At 44.3% G+C, this 16,493-nt stretch overlaps 1 protein-coding gene across 4 annotated transcripts in view; it reads right to left on the bottom strand.

The window, feature by feature from the left end:
* Positions 1 to 13,085, bottom strand: part of kat6a (K(lysine) acetyltransferase 6A) — a 31,588-nt gene extending 18,503 nt beyond the window's left edge. For 3 of the 4 annotated variants that reach the window (XM_056375651.1, XM_056375649.1, XM_056375647.1), the window contains exons 1-2: positions 12,286 to 13,085; positions 9,291 to 10,839 (exon numbers count right to left, since the gene is read on the bottom strand). In XM_056375651.1, coding sequence (XP_056231626.1) covers positions 9,291 to 10,046 — 756 coding nt within the window. In that variant the 5' untranslated portion in view covers positions 10,047 to 10,839; positions 12,286 to 13,085. Of the gene's footprint in view, positions 1 to 9,290; positions 10,840 to 11,916; positions 12,030 to 12,285 lie in introns of those variants that run through there. The other variant, XM_056375648.1, reaches the window with a different exon arrangement.
* Positions 13,086 to 16,493: the final 3,408 nt, after the last annotated feature.

Below are 16,493 nucleotides of genomic sequence, written 5' to 3' on the forward strand. Positions count from 1 at the left end.
CAAATTTGTTTTGCTGTCACTGTAGCCATAAAAATCTTTATTCTTTGGTTGGTATATTTACAACTCACATAAATGTCCTGTATACTAATGAATTTTGTGGCAACAAATGCCAGGAGAACTTGCTCTATAATAGAGCTGCACAGTGATTTAAAGTGCCTGTAAAACCTTTATTTTGCCCTTTTCAAATTTTTATCCTTTAACAATAGTGAAAATCAGTGGGTGTAATTAGGAATTTCTGACAGTGATCGAATAAAAAAACAAAACAAAATCTTTACAAATGAATGCAAACACATTTAAAAATGCAAAATACCCTAGGTAACCAGCTGCTTATATGTTTACCACTTGTGCAGCCAGTTGTTTTTAGAGGCCACATGCTGTGTTGAATGAAGAACATCTGTGTGCAATCAAGGTGATGCCAAATACTTCTAGGTTAAATACACTGTATCTGGAAGGTTCAGCCAATGTCAATCATCATTGAAAGCAAATGATGGAGAACACTTTAATGAAAAGTACAGCTCAAGAGAAGACTACTAGACGATTTCTAATGCACTGAATGTCTCCTCAATACAGTATGTTCATCTGGAAAATGAAACTGTGTATAAATGTGGCATTGCATACATGTGTGTCTGTGTGATAAGAACACAAGTGATGGACACTGGAGGAGCTACAGGTCTCCACGGCTGAGATGGGAGACACTGTGCGTACGACAGTGTCTCGGCTGCTTCCACATCTGAGCTTTATGGCAGAGTGGCAAAGAGAAAGGCACTATTGAAAACAACTCACATGACACCTGGACTGGTGTTTACCAGCACGCATGTGGGAGAACCGGGACAAAGAAGCTTCTATGATCCGATGACACAAAAGAGGAGCTTTTTGGCTGTCTTATTAAACTCTGTTTTGTATGAACCACACACTGCATGTCGGCACAAACACTGCATATTAGCACTGTGCTGTGAGGATGCTTCTCTGCAGCATGCCACTGACGGCAGGGGTTAACAGGACTGCAACAATATTTGCAAGAGAGACTGATACTACGTCCACACAAAATTCTGTTTTCAAATGAAAACGATCTCCGTCCAGAACACACCTGAAACAGAAACCCATACCTGGGCAATCACGTACACTGGGCATGCGCGAGCCAGTGTAGATTGTCTACTCTGCAATTGATTAGTTGCAAAAAACACTATGAACAAGGAACAAAGACAGCTGCAGCGCTGAAATGCAGAATTTAACTCCTCAACAGCTGCTGGCAAAAATAACAAGGTCAGTAACACATGTATTTCATTATCCATGTCAATTTCTCCACTAGTCGTGGAGGCTGCTAAGACCGAATCAGGGAGCGGCCGTGGGTGTATGTGTCGTTACCAAAGGTCTCTGTTTTCGCCCGCCCAGACAACGCAACCCCACATTTTCAAACTAAAACGGGGCCAGCAGCAATTTCAAGTGTCAGTTTTCAAACACCAGAGTAGTGTGGAAACGTAAGAAGCGAAGCGAAAACATAGCAAAAGAGATGCGTTTTAAAATTAAAACGTAGCAGTGTGGACAAAGTATGAGTGGGAGAGGAGTCCAAACATGAACAAAATTTCAAAACAACAATGTCCTGAAGAGGACGAGTCCGAATCCAGACCTGAGTCCAAATCAGAACTTGTGGCAGGAGTTGAAAATTGCTGTTCATTTACAGTCCTCCTGAAACTTATCAGAACTTGAGCAGTGTCACAGCTCTACTTAAAACTTACCTTAAGTGGATGAATAATAAAAAATAAATGGATAAATAAATAATGAGTAATTATTGCTAATTAGTGTCAAAGAAGCCTAATTATTCCACTATTTATTCAACATGACAAAAGGTTTAAAAGCCTGGGGCAGATGAGCCAAATCTTTTCATACTGTGAAACTTCATAATAAAGCATCTTTTGTATTATGTATCCCTTTAACACATAGGATCAGGTATTTGTGTGTAAACATTATTATTCATTGTTCACAATTAAAGGATGTGCTTACAGTTATTATGAAGTAACATAACAGAGCAGCAGCATGTGCTATTTTCACAAATCATGAATTCATGTGTGCTGAGACTGCCACAGTCAGGCAGATGTTGATGCGAACGTTCAAACTCGTTTATGAAACTGAAGCTTGAGTTAGCAAACCATCGGTGAGCACGGTAACTCAGCAGAAAATTACATATTTGAAAGGCAGATACCACTAATGTAAAACTTGGTTATTTTTAGCAGAGCCTCAAATAACTTCTATGACAACTTACTCTGAATTAACAGACTGAAAAATTAAAATGAAGAGGACTCTAAAGAGGAAGAGTTTATACTATATAGCACATCCCTGGTAACGGCGATGAATCACTGAGATACTATAATCTGTACGTTGTAGATAGTGATGTAACCTTGACACCATGAAAAAAGGATTTTTAACAACCAAGGTCAAAACATCTCTCCCAACCAACAACAGACCATCTAATCCTTTATTTAGCTGGAAAACAACATCATGACATTCACTGAAGTTGGGGGTTACGAGGTTTCCTGCAGGACAGCAGTGTAAATGCACATAGCTGCAGATAGCTGGGTAGGCACCAGGTCCTGGCAGGGAGGAGACAGGGACAAGAGCTTGATTTATTGGGTTCATTTCCTTCTGACTCAGGCTGATTCCAGCAGCCCCCTGCTACACCTCACCCACCCACATAACACAGCACAGGGACAGACAGAGAAAGAGAAACAAAAGGTATGGAGTGAGGGAAAAAAGAGGTAAACAGAGAGAGGAAGGTTGCAGAGAATGAGTGGTGAAGAGAGATGAAGATAAGGAGACATACAGCCTCCCGAGAGAAAGACAGAACTCTACCAGCTCGCTTTCTATTTCTGAAGCCATTTCACATTTTCACAGGTCAAAAATAATTAATAATGGTGAATGCACAATAAAAATAGCTATACTAGACTACAAAACAAACCAAGGCAGTAAAGAGAAATGTAAGTCAGCAACAAGACAGAAAGAAAAGAGGAGGAGAGGAGTATGAAAAAGGCAGAGCACGGACAAAAATAAGAATCCAGAGGGCAAGAGAGCGAAGGAAATGGAAAGCGTAAAGAAAGAGAGAAAATCTGCAGCAGCAGTCCTCTGAGCAGCCTGCGTGCGACCAACACCTCAATCATTCCTGACGCTTAACCCCTTCCCCGCTGGAGGAGGTCAACTGCTCCCGCTCACCCTGAGAGCGCTCGAGTAAACACGAGCCCAGAGTGAGCGAGCGACGAAGCTAGCGAGCGTTGCATTTCACACACGCAGACACCTTGTATAGAGCTTCAGTTACTGACTGCCACTGTAAATTAATCCCCAACAGATACTAAAAAATGAAAAAGCTAATCCTCCTCCATGACAGGGATATTGGAACAGTGAAACACAATCCTCAGATTCCTCCTGAGAGCTGGTTTTCCTCCTTGTTTCAGCCTTTTCTACCTCAGCCAGAGCTGGCTGCACTTACACTACAGCAGCACTAGAAATTTCTCACATCGACGGACTGTTTGAGTTAAGCATCATGGCCGACATTGGACTTGAAATGTGTGTGTGGATGTGTGCGTGTCTATTTTTAAGCCTGTGTCTTCATGTTTTGTCATGAGCTCTTTTTTTTTTTTTTTTTTATATATATAATATACACAATATAAGGAGGATTCAGGAACAAAATGCGTTTCCGAGCCACAGAGACACACCGCGTGACAACTGGATGCGTTAACTGGTTGGACTTGGCGTGCCACCTGAAGCCGATTAAAACATGTCTTACAAGTTACAGGCTCCTTTATGAATACACGCCTACACACAATTGGACAGGTGAGGGTGCTCTTGTATGACTTAGCTGACACACCCACCCATGCTTTATGGATCACTTAAACACAACATTGTCACACATGTCCTGTAGCCTTCTGTTTTCCCAGTTCTTCATTTTGTTTTCAAAGAGTTGAAATTAATACTCGAGGCAACATGTAGCTTTGTCTCAGACCTCATACAGCAAGATAATAGGTTATAGAAAACAACTAATGGTAGCCTGGTTTCCCCTTTACATACTGACTTCTGTTATCCAAAGACAGAAGACAGGAGAGTGAGACAGGAAAGAGAGAACAAAGGAGGAAGGACAAAAGGAGAAGCAGAAATGGAGGAGGAGGAGGAGGGGAGAAAGGATAAAAGGCAATGGGAGAAAAGAGAAAGAGGGAAAAGCGTTACTGTTGTCCTTGTCTTGTCTCAAGTCAAGGATCTCATTAACATGGGAGCCCGATCTCAGCACCCCCCCACCGCACTTCCCTTATGGCCACCCCCACCTCGAACACAAACTCATTGATCACTGTTACAGGACACGGCATGCAAGCAGAGACAACACGCAAACACACACGCACTCGTTCCAAAAGTCATTACACGCACTAAGAGCTAGCAGTCACGAGTCGCACCTTGACACACCATTGTTCCACTTTCATGGAAGAGCACACAAACATTCATGCGTGGACATTCAATCAACAACAGTTAACAGACAGATGAGTATATGTGACACTGAAATAAACTTATCTAAATTTTCATGTGATATCTACAGAGCTGAGGAGGACCCTGTCTTGTGCCAGCGTGTCCTCCCTTCAGCCAAGCATCACCCTCCATTAAAATCGAGGTTAGCCAGGGAGCACAAAGCTAAATCACTGCATCAAACGGAGCAGGGCTGGCCGGGCTCCAGCCGTCACTTCCACAGCTGCTCAACACATTGGCTCTATTTGTGGGGTGGTGAGGTTAGCCATACGCAAGGCCTCACACCGCTACGCTTCCCGTGCCAAATGCCATTCACATCACAGTCACTGGTGAGCTCGAGGTAACTGCTCCCCTTGGGCGCTGACGCCACTGCTAATGCTGTTTCTATAGACTCGTGGGCAGCTCGGTCTGTTCTTGGTTGTTCTTGTGCTCCTGATAGGTCAAAGTCACTGATAGACACATGAGGACCAATGCTAAGGCTTCACACTGGTAGTTTATAAAACACTATCCAATATGTGTTTAACATCTGACAAGACAGACACAGGCATTACTGCAGACAGTTTCGTTGACACTGACATTTTTTTATACAAAAGAAGTAGTCTAAATTAAATGTTGACAGTGAGGTCTGTGGATTATCTTGAGTAACTGGGACACTTTCTGGAAAAACACTGCCATTATTTTATTCTGATCCATTCGTTTGAGTGGCAGCAGAAATATTAGAAGCAATAACACAAAGCATTGCCACATTAAACAAAAAGTATCTGCATGGAAAGAACGGCGAGTGAGAAACTGTTTTGTTAAGAGTTGAACTACTGACTATTTTCAAATAATCTGCAGATTAATTGATAAGTGATTGATTATCAAAATAGTTAAGTAACTTTCAGTCCATCAACTAACTGTTGCAGGTCTATTATGATTGGTTTGAATTTACCCTTTAAATAAATAATTGTTCATCAGTTTTTCCATTTCTCCGCTGGTGTGTACCGCTAAATGTCAAATAAGAACTGAGTCTGTGGTAGCAGCACAGCTTGAGGTTAAAGCTGGTGTCAGAGAGTGGAGCCAGCCTTTTTTTAACTTTAGGCACTAATAATGGGTCAACTGAGGCCAGGGCTCTGGCAAAATGCAAACAATAGACGCCTGTCACAGAAATGGCTGGCAGAAATTAACGATTTCTACAAGTTTCAACTCCTCGTTGAAAAATAGATCAGTCTGAAAACTGAAATTCAAGAGAAGTTGACAATACGAGTCAAGGGAGACCATTTCACGGCACCCAACTCGGTCATTTTCCCAGCATTCCTGTGGTGTAGCGCTATAACCCTGGCAATATTTCCATCCATCTAGCAAAGACACACAATCCTCTCCTGTGGCTACATAACATGATGTAGGAGCAACGGGGGATGGGGGAGAAGAGAGAGAGGTGGATAGAAAAACAGATGAAGAGGCAGGTTGCATCCAAGGCATATAATCGATGTCTGGGGGCATTTTGTATTCACGGTCCTCTGAGTGACGATACATGATGTCTTCACCTTGAGCAAACACAAGCAGAGACGTAATGTGTGTGATGTTGGAGAGACAGGTGGGGGTCGATGGAATACGAGCAAAGATGAATGAATTACACTGGATAAATTTCTCCATTATGGTTCATAATAAGCGATGCCTAATGTAGCGGCTCTACAACCACTACCAGCAAAGGAACCATTAGGTGCAGGATGCTAACACTAGCCAAACCTGTTAAGGGGTCAGTGGGACATTTTGGAGGGAAATCACCACAGCACAGTGTATGTGAGAGTGGGAATGAGGCTGTGCGTGTGTGTGTGTATTTTGACCACGAGTCACTTTTCACACGTCCTCGCCATGACGCTGCACGTCGACATCGAGAACTCTGGTTCACCCCGCTCCAGCTGTTGAGGAGAGGGCAACCGCGGGGCAGGGAGATTGCTCTTGCCTATTATGACAGGATGATCATCACACACACACACACACACACACACAAACAACTATACACCGAGACGGATATACACACAAAGGCTCAGCGTCAAGCCCATCCCACCTAATGGCTGTAGCCTCATACTGCTAACGGGTGCTCAGGGAGGCAATGAGGTTTGCCATCTATATCCATGACCCCTGGTTGACTTCGCCCCCCATTCACCTCCCCCTTCATGACCTGGCAATGGCACCCTATTAGGGTGAGAGGGGGGACACAGAGACAGAAATAGGGTCTGGGATCTTGTTTGAATGGAGTGCCCTGACACAAACATCAGCGCGTTGAGTACACAAATCTCCCTGCAAATGGGGTCAAAGCCAGTGCTTATCCGTTTGTTTTGATTTTGCTCCACCTCCCCCTTTTCTTGGGAAATTGAAACCGTTAGCAATCAAGCAGAGCAATATGGCAATGATGCACTAGTGGAAGAGTCGTGGAGAGTGATCATGCAACACTTGTCTCTGTGCACAGTTTCCTTGACACGTGCCACTTGCACAAACTAATAAATACATCAAGAACACACCAAGACTCAAACGTAGAACACATGACTGAGCAGCAATAAGGCCGATTCCTCTGGAGAGATATATCAAGGCAACAACGGGCTTGTGTGAATGCCAGATACAAATGTCAACTTCTTCACTGCTGCAGCAGAGTCTTCATGACCTAACTAGCCCGAAGAGGAGCCACACAAACAAACAACAAAACTCCCCTCTTCATATCCAAACATTTCATACATGATCTCAGACTGATGAGAGATTTCACTGATCCAACAGGGAGGCATTTACAGGAGAAACACTTGTGCTAAAATTCACTTCCACCAATAATTACTTTGAATGTACAGATGTGATAAGAGCTCCCTGGTGTGTTATAAAATAATATAACACAGTAATTGACCCAAGTAGAAGCAATGCTTTCACACTGAGGTATGCGTTATTTCTCAGTATTTTTTTTTATGTGGTTCAGTTGGAGAAGCAAGCTGATCAGTAGCTGAGTCACAGAGGAGGAAGTGGTTGATCTCTGTTTGTCTTAAGAGGTGGACCATCTGCAGCCAAGCAGGTCACTGTGCTAGGCAGACCCCATGTGACTAGAGCCTGCTCTCTAGGCTAATCCTACTGTGTGTGGATGTGTGTGTGTGTGTGTGTATGGTCATCCTTACCAGAGGCTTCTGTGGCTGCACAGACACTTACACACCCACACGGGGGCCAGTCAAAACAGTGTTTAGGAGCAGTGTAGCGTCCGACTGGCTGTGTGATAACCTGGCTGACACATGACCGGATGATGGCCACAACATGGCAGATAGTTGTGCGTAGTTGTTACAGGTTTATTTACATGATGGTTGTTAAAATGCATGTTTACATGCCTGCAGGAATATGAAGACATGACATGTGAACCATTGTGTTTGCGATCTCGAGTCAGAATGCATTGAGTTTGTGTTTATGTCTGTCTTTCTCTGTATGCAGTAGTAGAGAGTGTGTGTGTATGTGTGTGTGTGTGTGTGTGTGTGTGTGTGTGTGTGTGTGTGTGTGTGTGTGTGTGTGTGTGTATGTCTGTGTATGTGTATGTGTAAATGTCCCTGGCCCTTACAAGCAGAGGTTAGCAGGCGGCTGCTCTCTCTGATCAGGTTACAAAAGTGGGTGTGTTCCCGCTCTCCTCTGTCGCCTGCATGTCTGCCTCTCCCTCTCTCTCTCTCTCTAACTCTTTCTGTCTCGCTCACTCTCTTCTCCCTCTATGTTTCTGCCTCTCTCAGTCTTTCTGGTTACAGAAGCCTGAGGCTTGCGTCATCCAGGCCTCTTCCTCTGGCAGCACTACAGACCACCTCTCCCTCGCCTGTCTGTGCTCCTCCCCTTCCCTCTCTTTCTTCCTTTCTTTCTTTCTTCCTCCCATCTCCTGACAGCTCCTGACAGGGAGCAGCCCTGCAGCTGGTCCACACTCCCCGCAGGAGGCTGGGAGCCATGTGACTCTCTCCCTTGACCTCCTACTCCTCCTCCGCTGCTGAAAACTGGCCCACCAGCCGCCCACCCAGCATCACCCTGGTATTGCTAGCCTGGACCACAGCAGACACAAACACACACCTGGGATTCTGTCACTCACAGGGCACCCACTGAAGCAATGTAATGCTGACCGGCTGGGTTCAGTGATGTCTGTCTAACATGTATTCTGACCTGATAACCCTCATCTTGCAAACAGACATTGACAGCATTTCAAACACAAAGATATAAATTCCAGTTTGTGGAAAGATGCTCACACTGGTTTGTGCCTGATCTAACAACTGTTGCCAAGTCCTTCTGAGCCACCTCTAAAATAACTGTAAATTGCTACACCATATGCTGGATGAAAACTCACAACTGACAGTCATACATTCAAAGACCGTACTGTACTATAGGAAATGACAATTCAGCAACTATTGTGTCAGTAGAAGAGTTTTCTATTTTTCACAAATCACACTCACGTTCTCTCTGTTGCTCCAGAATGTTTTAACTTGAGAGCACCTCAGATTTGTTGTCACAATTACAACTCAGCCACAGCTGTTATTTCAACAGGATATCCGTGATCTTATCAGACACATCTGATGCCAAAAGACCAAAGTGCGTTACATCCCTGTTGTCTTTTTACATGTGTACTGCATTTATACTAAAGATTTTACCATCAACAGTAATCAGCAACATCCAAATGGCAAGTATCACATCCATGTGAAACACCAATAATGCCCATAATAAATGTGATCAGATGTTTACAATTCAACATATTATATCAGGTGTATGCACACAATTTCACGTTTGTGTTTGGTGCACGTATGATGAGACATTACCTTGTCCTTCTCATGGGGCAGCAACCGAACAGGTGGCAGCGACTCCAGAGACACTGTCCCGGTCCCATCATCCTGGGAGCTGCTGCGGCTGATGAGCTGGAACATTGGACCCTGCTTAACCACACGTCCATGGGCGACTGCCCTCTTTAGGGCCACCCTCAGCTGCTGGTGGAAGAGGCCAGGCCCCATGGAGCCGCTGCCCGACAAGTAGGCCGCCACATCAGCCTGGCACTTGAGAAAGCGCTCAATGTTCTTTAAGCTGGAGCCGCCAGGCTCGTGGAGCCCCTCCAGTGCCCGCTTGATCAGCTTGTTCCAGTCAAGTCCCGGTTTCTTCCCCGAATGGGAGTGAGAGCTACCGCCGCCACTGCTACTGCTGCCTCCTCCGCCTCCACCTCCACCTCCGCCTCCGCCTCCTCCTCCTCCTCCTCCGCCTCCTCCTCCTCCTCCTCCTCCTCCACCTCCTCCTCCGCCACCTCCTCCTCCAGAGCTGCCACCACCTTTGGGTTTGGGCAGAGCCAAGCGCCCAGGGTTATCAGGGTCCTTGTAGGAGTTTAGACCTTTGTTGGTGACCTTAAGGATTGTACCATCCTTGACACTGAGTTCTAACTGCTCCAGAACCGTTTTGCGGTCCAGACCATGAGACATGGAAACTGCATTGCAAATGCGCTCCTCTGATGGTCGCTGCTTCTGCTTCTTCACCTTTTTTATGGCCTCTAGGATCCATTGGGTGTACATTGGGTTCGCCAGTTTCACCATGGCTGCGGTCTGGGTGGGTGCGGGGGCCCTGAGGCCTTACCGCAATGACCGCACACAAAAAATAGGGACTGTAAGCCAAGGAAATACCTGGCCTGCGCCGTAGCGCCGCCTCCTCCTCCACTTCCTCTTTGCCCTCTGCCTGCCGACTATCCCTTATCCTGGGGTCGCACAGAGAGTCCCTCAGAAGCTGAGTATGAGCAGCACGGAAGGTAGCAGCTAACCATAGCACAAACCCCTTGAGCCAAACCTCCACCCAGTAAAATCAGGTCCACCCACCCACCACCCACTCCCAGCCAGGTGACGGTCCCTGGCAAGAAGCAGGGGGAGTGGAGGAAGTAACAAGTCTACTAGCAACTTAAACTCCCACAGCACACAAGGTAGGGCAGAGTAGATCTTGAAGAGGGGCTTTCAGAAATATAGAGTGTTTTCCACCTTGCCTATCACAAAGTACCGATACATGGATAATAAAGCCTGTTCAGTCAGTTTCCTGTTGCTGGCAAACTAGCCAGTTCTCAATGCGAGTTGTGAAAGATGATCATGGTCTTCAACACATGAAATTGGTGTTTCAATCATAAAGGTGAGGGCAATACAGTAAATATGTTTTATGTGGATAATGACATTCCATAAGATGAGGATTTTCTCTGCATCCACGCTCCCTTGTTTTCACTTGTTCTCTCAGTCTGGGATTCTCAGCTCGGGATTCTCAGCTCTGGGACGGAACAGATATCTCACCCCAGGGAGCAGCTAGGGCTGATCACCTTCATGCCTACTGCACTTCAGTAGCTGACAAACCCTGCAGAGAAAAACAAAACAAAACACAGAGAAAGAGGTTAGCAAAACCCTGCAGAAAAAAGTGAATCACTTTTTTTTGAATGAATAGGAAAAAGGACAGCAACAAAGTTAAGTCTTTAAAGGATGATGAGTTGCAGTGAGATGCAGAAATCCTTAGAGAGAGTACAGACTTTTAAACAACACAGTTACAGTGCCCTCACATAGATACATAAATAAAGCCATGCTTGCTCTCAGAAAGCACCATGTGGTTTAGCCACACACTAACAAAATTAGACATTATGAGCAAACACTACCAGTACATTTTACCTCTCAAAAGATTGCTCATCAGTTTTGTATAAAACCATGCGTTTCTCTTATTACATCCATATCACTGCCAAACCACAGCCAGTATCACACAAATACTGTCAACAAACAAGCATGACTACAACCGTTGCTAACTACTAGAAAATGCACAGATATAACATTGAATGATATAAATGATGATGTGTAAGAGGGGGTAAACAACGCAATCTTAAAAAACTGCACTAGGAAGTTAACTATTGGGCTAGTTTGGTTGCTAACGTAAACATGATGCAGTCAAAACACAGACTGTTAGCAAACATTAGCCGAGATGCTAGCTAAAAATCAAAGCCAAGTTAATTGCCGCATTGACAAACTGGTTCCTGCGATGCTGTTTACCCTCAATGATATGATATGAAGCAGCTAAGTGTCTGACAACAAGCCTTCCCGCTAACTGCTGTTGTTTAGCAAGCTAACGTTAGAAGCTAGCCAACGAGCTAACGTTACGATTATGTTACTAACGTTACTCGCTAACCCGAAACGTAAACAGCATGAAACGAGAGGTTAGCCAGCGCTCCTGCACAAATAGACAACATTTTCCCCTTAGCCCAATATTTCAGACAATACAACCCACCACACCGCAGCAAACACAGCGAATAATATAAATCTGAATGACATTCAGATATTAACGTGAGATCGCGGCCTTGCAAAAGGCACAATGCAACTTGCAGACGGCCATCTCGGCTAGCGGGCAAGTGCAAAAATGAAGATATGATAGCCGCGGATTCCGCAGTATTACATGTTCTGCGGCGTCCCTCTCAGGCTTTGGTATGGGTGAGGAGTCTCTGTCCGCTCAGAGGCGCCTCTACCAGCGGTCCCCACCTCGCTGACTTCCTCCCTCGACCAACCGCCCTCCCACGTAACGCTACAGCCTGCGGTACGGGGAAGACAAGGCCGCTAGAGCGGAGTAGCTAGGCCTCGGCTCCCCCCTCCGTGCCCCCCACCCACCTCCGCGATCATCATCCCTCCGTACCCCTCTCTTCCTCTACCTCTCGCGGTTCCCCAGAAAGCCCGAGCTGGTCCGGTTCTGGTTTCCGAGGGAAGCTCGAGTAAAGCGGACCGTGTAAAAAATCTCATATCCCCCCATCCGGCTTCCGCTGCTACTCACCGGAATTTCGTGTCGAGCCACCGAGGAGAAGGTGCCAAAACCGTGCGAAACGGAGACAACAACAAGCCTAAAAATGCAGCCAGAGACCAGGGGCTCTAGAGCCGACGCCATCTTTGAGTGAAACAGGAGCACGGCTGGTGGGGGAGGGGGGAACACTGAACCGTCAGGCAGGGCCAAGGGACCGTCTGCATGGTGCGAGGCGAAGATCCAGGGGAAGAAAAATTCACTGCAAGGCGCGGGGGGCGGCGGTGGCGTGCTGTTGCTATGAGAGGGGTGTGGATATTGCTTGAGGACATGAAATGGAAGAAAGGGACAGATGGTGGTGGTGTTGGAGGAAAAAAAATAAAAAGGGAGGATATGTGCTCTCGCATTCTCTGCTGCACTACAGCTAAATAGAGGGAGATTCAAGGGAGCGTCTGCATTTTGCCCAACAGTTGTAAAAAAAAAAAAAAAAAAAAAAAAAGAAAAGAAAAAAAAATCAAAGCCAATGAGCATGCCTTAACGTTAGAGGGTATTTAAAGATCAAAGTGAGACACCCCTCCACACTGCAGTCTATTGTAGCAGCTGTGTGTTTTTTTAAGCTGAAGATGGGAAGCAAGCCACACAGATCCAGTCCCCAGAGATGATCAGATGTTGCAGTGTGTAGCTATCCGGAGTATTACAGTACATGATAAAGCATGTTATTATCTGTCTATGCAGAGTAGTCCACTGATGCTCTGCTCGTCCAACTGTGAAACAGAGTATTATCTTTCCACCATAGAAAATGATTATGTAAACTATCTGCAGCAGACCCACTTTGTTACATTTCATTAAATGACAGCAGAGTCTAACACCTTTTCCTTATAATTTATGTTTGTAGGAAGGAGGGGCTTTTACAGCTCTTGGAGCATCATAAATTACAGCATCTGGTGACAGATGGAAGCAACATAATGTGAAGGTGTCACTCTCAGTGCATTTTAAACTGCAGTGTTCTCCATTTAAAAATAATTTGCACTGAATATACGCAAGTAATGGATACTTTAAGTCCCAATGTATATTAGATTAAAAACTACAACATTAAAAGTGAGAGACTATTAATCATGGCTCAAAAAACACAGACTTCTGTACAGGGATTAAGTATCACATATTTATGAATATGCCTTTGGGAAGTTTGAACAAGTTAAATACAGTCTTTTTATTATTCATAAGAAAAACAATCAATATAGGAAAACTGATTCTGTTGCTACAATTTCATGATCATAGTGATACAGAGGCGCTTGTGTTGGAAATCTGGCAGCAATCTTCCTTTTCTATTACAGGCTAATGCTGAAAGCTCCCTGGGTGGAAATTAAATTATCTGCAGCTTTGTGTAAAATGACGTGTACAGCAGTCCTCAGAGACAGATTATAGAGTGTCTTATAGGGAGCAATTAGACCTGAGGTTTTCCCATGTTAGAGGTGTCTTATGAGATGTTGAACTGCACAGTGGTGATCAAATAAAACTGGTAAGGTCACACTTTACTTGCTGTTTATCTTGCACTTCTTCAGGGACAGATAAATCACATCCCAACGACAAGGCACTAATTTTAATTAATGGTAGTGTTATTACACAGATAAATAGTGTGAAGCGTTAACACATGAACGGCTATTAGTACGCCTCCTGAGGACTCACATATTGCATTAGTGAGTACAGTAGGCCAGCTAACAGATGGACAATACTCAGGAGAAGCTTGCACCACATCTATCCTTCCCGGCCATGAATAAATAATGTCGTGTGCCATGATCCACAGCAGAGTCCGTGTTCACCAATACACAACAACAGAAACAAACTAATCGAGGTGGGGCGTGTGGGTGGAGCCTTGGGGAGTCGTTTCACTGTAATTTTGATAAGATCATATTGATTTTCAGTCAGATAAATGTAGGAAGAGGGTCAATTTGAAGAGTTTTACTTATTCCAAATGAGTGCTTTCAACTTCTACAGTAATCTATAGTAACTGGAGGAATGAGGACATAAAATTTACCAAATTTAATTTACATAAATCTTTAGTGGAGTTAACTCCACTTTAAAAAGTAACAAATGATTATGGGCTAACAAGCACACTCAGTTGTGCACAATATAAAAGTAATTTACTCTGCCTAAAAGTATATCAAATAAGGAAAACTTACTCGAGCAGTGATTAACTGATAAATTGATCAATAGAAATGGGAAACCATTACCCAAATACCCTTATTTGCTATACAAAAGGAAATGACATGTTTATTAGTCAGCTTTAGAGGTGCCACTAGACTTTGTTAAATTCAAACAGAGCCAATAAGCTATTTCCCCCTTTTCCAGTCTTTATGCAGCTGCTGGCTCCAGCTCAATAATAATTGGTAATAATAAATGGATAGATATGTGAGTGGTATCAATCTTCCTATCTAACTCTTGGCAAGAAAGTGAATAATCATATTTCCCAAAATGTCAACTTTATAAGAAAATTTATTAAGCGAAAAATGTTAACACTTCTCTGGGTGCAGCTTTTCAAATGTGACAATTTCTTGCTTTTCTCTTTTGAAATTAAAGGTCTTTAAACTCTTGCTCAGATAAACAAGCAATTTTGAAGAAGTCACCTTTGACCCCGAAAAATTGTGATTTTTCACTATATATAAAAACAATTGATTGACTCATCTAAGAAATAAATTATAGATTAATTGATAATGACAATTGTAGGTATTTGCATCTATAAAACATGCATTTATGTTTAAAATCCAACCTTTTTGGTTTGTGGACCTTTTCAATTCCCACTGCCACACTCCACAAAGAAAACATATCAACTCCTATTTTAAAACATAGTTTCTCTAGTTTCTGATCCTCAGGATGAGTGAAAAAGTGAACAATTAGCATCACGTAATAAATCGCCCCTAACCCACACATGGATGTTTTGGTATGAGACCCTTTGGCTTGTATTCTATCATGAATGGAGAAAAGGAGACAAGTAATCCTTAGCTTCCTTTCATCCCCTTAATCCCTCTTTTTTAATTTCTGTTCTCTGTGCATCCACCTGCTAGGGGCCCTGAGCCCCCAACAAGCTGCACCAGTGTCCACCTGCCCCCTGCTACCCTCCCCTCCCTGACACACAGACATAAATACACACATCCCGTCCACCTGATGCACAGCAGCTCCTCCTGCTCTCCAGGCCTGCTGTCGGGCCTGCTGGCTCTTGCTCTGCTCCACTTTTTCCTGCCTCCGGTTTATAAGCTGGACCGATGCCAAGCCAAATAAACTTACTGCATCCCTCTCAGTCTAGAAAAACTTTTCATGCTACAATTACCATGCTTGCTTTTGTTGTTGTTGCTTTTTGTTAGCAGATTTTTAATTGTGAGTTGGCTGGTTTCCACACATCCTTTAAAAGGATTTTGCTGTTGTTTTTATTCAAAATCCTTCTGTGGTTACATGTCAGATCCCCTATTGTGAAATGTGCTTAAAATAGGATCTGATTGATTGCCTGTTTAGGTTCAGTAAGTGAGGATGTTTACATATTGAGTCCAGGAAAGGCGATGTTTCTAAGTAAACATGAGCACTTGACTCATGACTAATTTGATATAAACTCATACTGAAACCGTAGTAGCTTTGACTACTTCTGTATAGAGGAGAAGTCAGGTGTACTTAGGGTGAATTGAGGAGACCTGAAGAATCAGACATTATCAGAAGGAAGTCTGGAAGTGACTCATCTGAAAGGAAAAATGCATCCTCTCTAGCTGGTGCCTTTTACTTTGTCAACATAAAATAAATAGATATGAATATTGAGTGCAGTTGTGAGTGTGCTGCAGTCAATCTGTGCCACCACCCGTGCAGACCACATTTCTGAGTTCCTGTTTTTCCGGGTGATAACTGGAGTGCTGCGCTCAGATAGCCAGGCACTGTCCAAGGCTGCTTTTTTTGTCCGTGTGAAACTAGCAAGCTTCCTGCTGTGGCTGGCTTGTTGCCAAGTCCCCAAACCCCAACCCAACCACCGCCCCCCCCAACCCAAACTCAAACTCCAAACCCCTCCCATCCTGAAAAGAGCTGAAACATACAACGGAAATTTCCAGGGCCTGTCCACCCAAGAGCGTGCCCCCACCCGTCCAATAACCCTCACCACCACCACCACCACCACCCAAACCCCTCCTCCCACCCTCCCTCCCTCCCTGTGGCCCCTGCTCCCTCCCCTGCCTTGAATCCAAAGGGACAGAGAGCAGCTGGAAGGTGAA

This window comes from Seriola aureovittata, chromosome 5 (assembly GCF_021018895.1).
Source record: "Seriola aureovittata isolate HTS-2021-v1 ecotype China chromosome 5, ASM2101889v1, whole genome shotgun sequence".
Taxonomy (NCBI): domain Eukaryota; kingdom Metazoa; phylum Chordata; class Actinopteri; order Carangiformes; family Carangidae; genus Seriola; species Seriola aureovittata.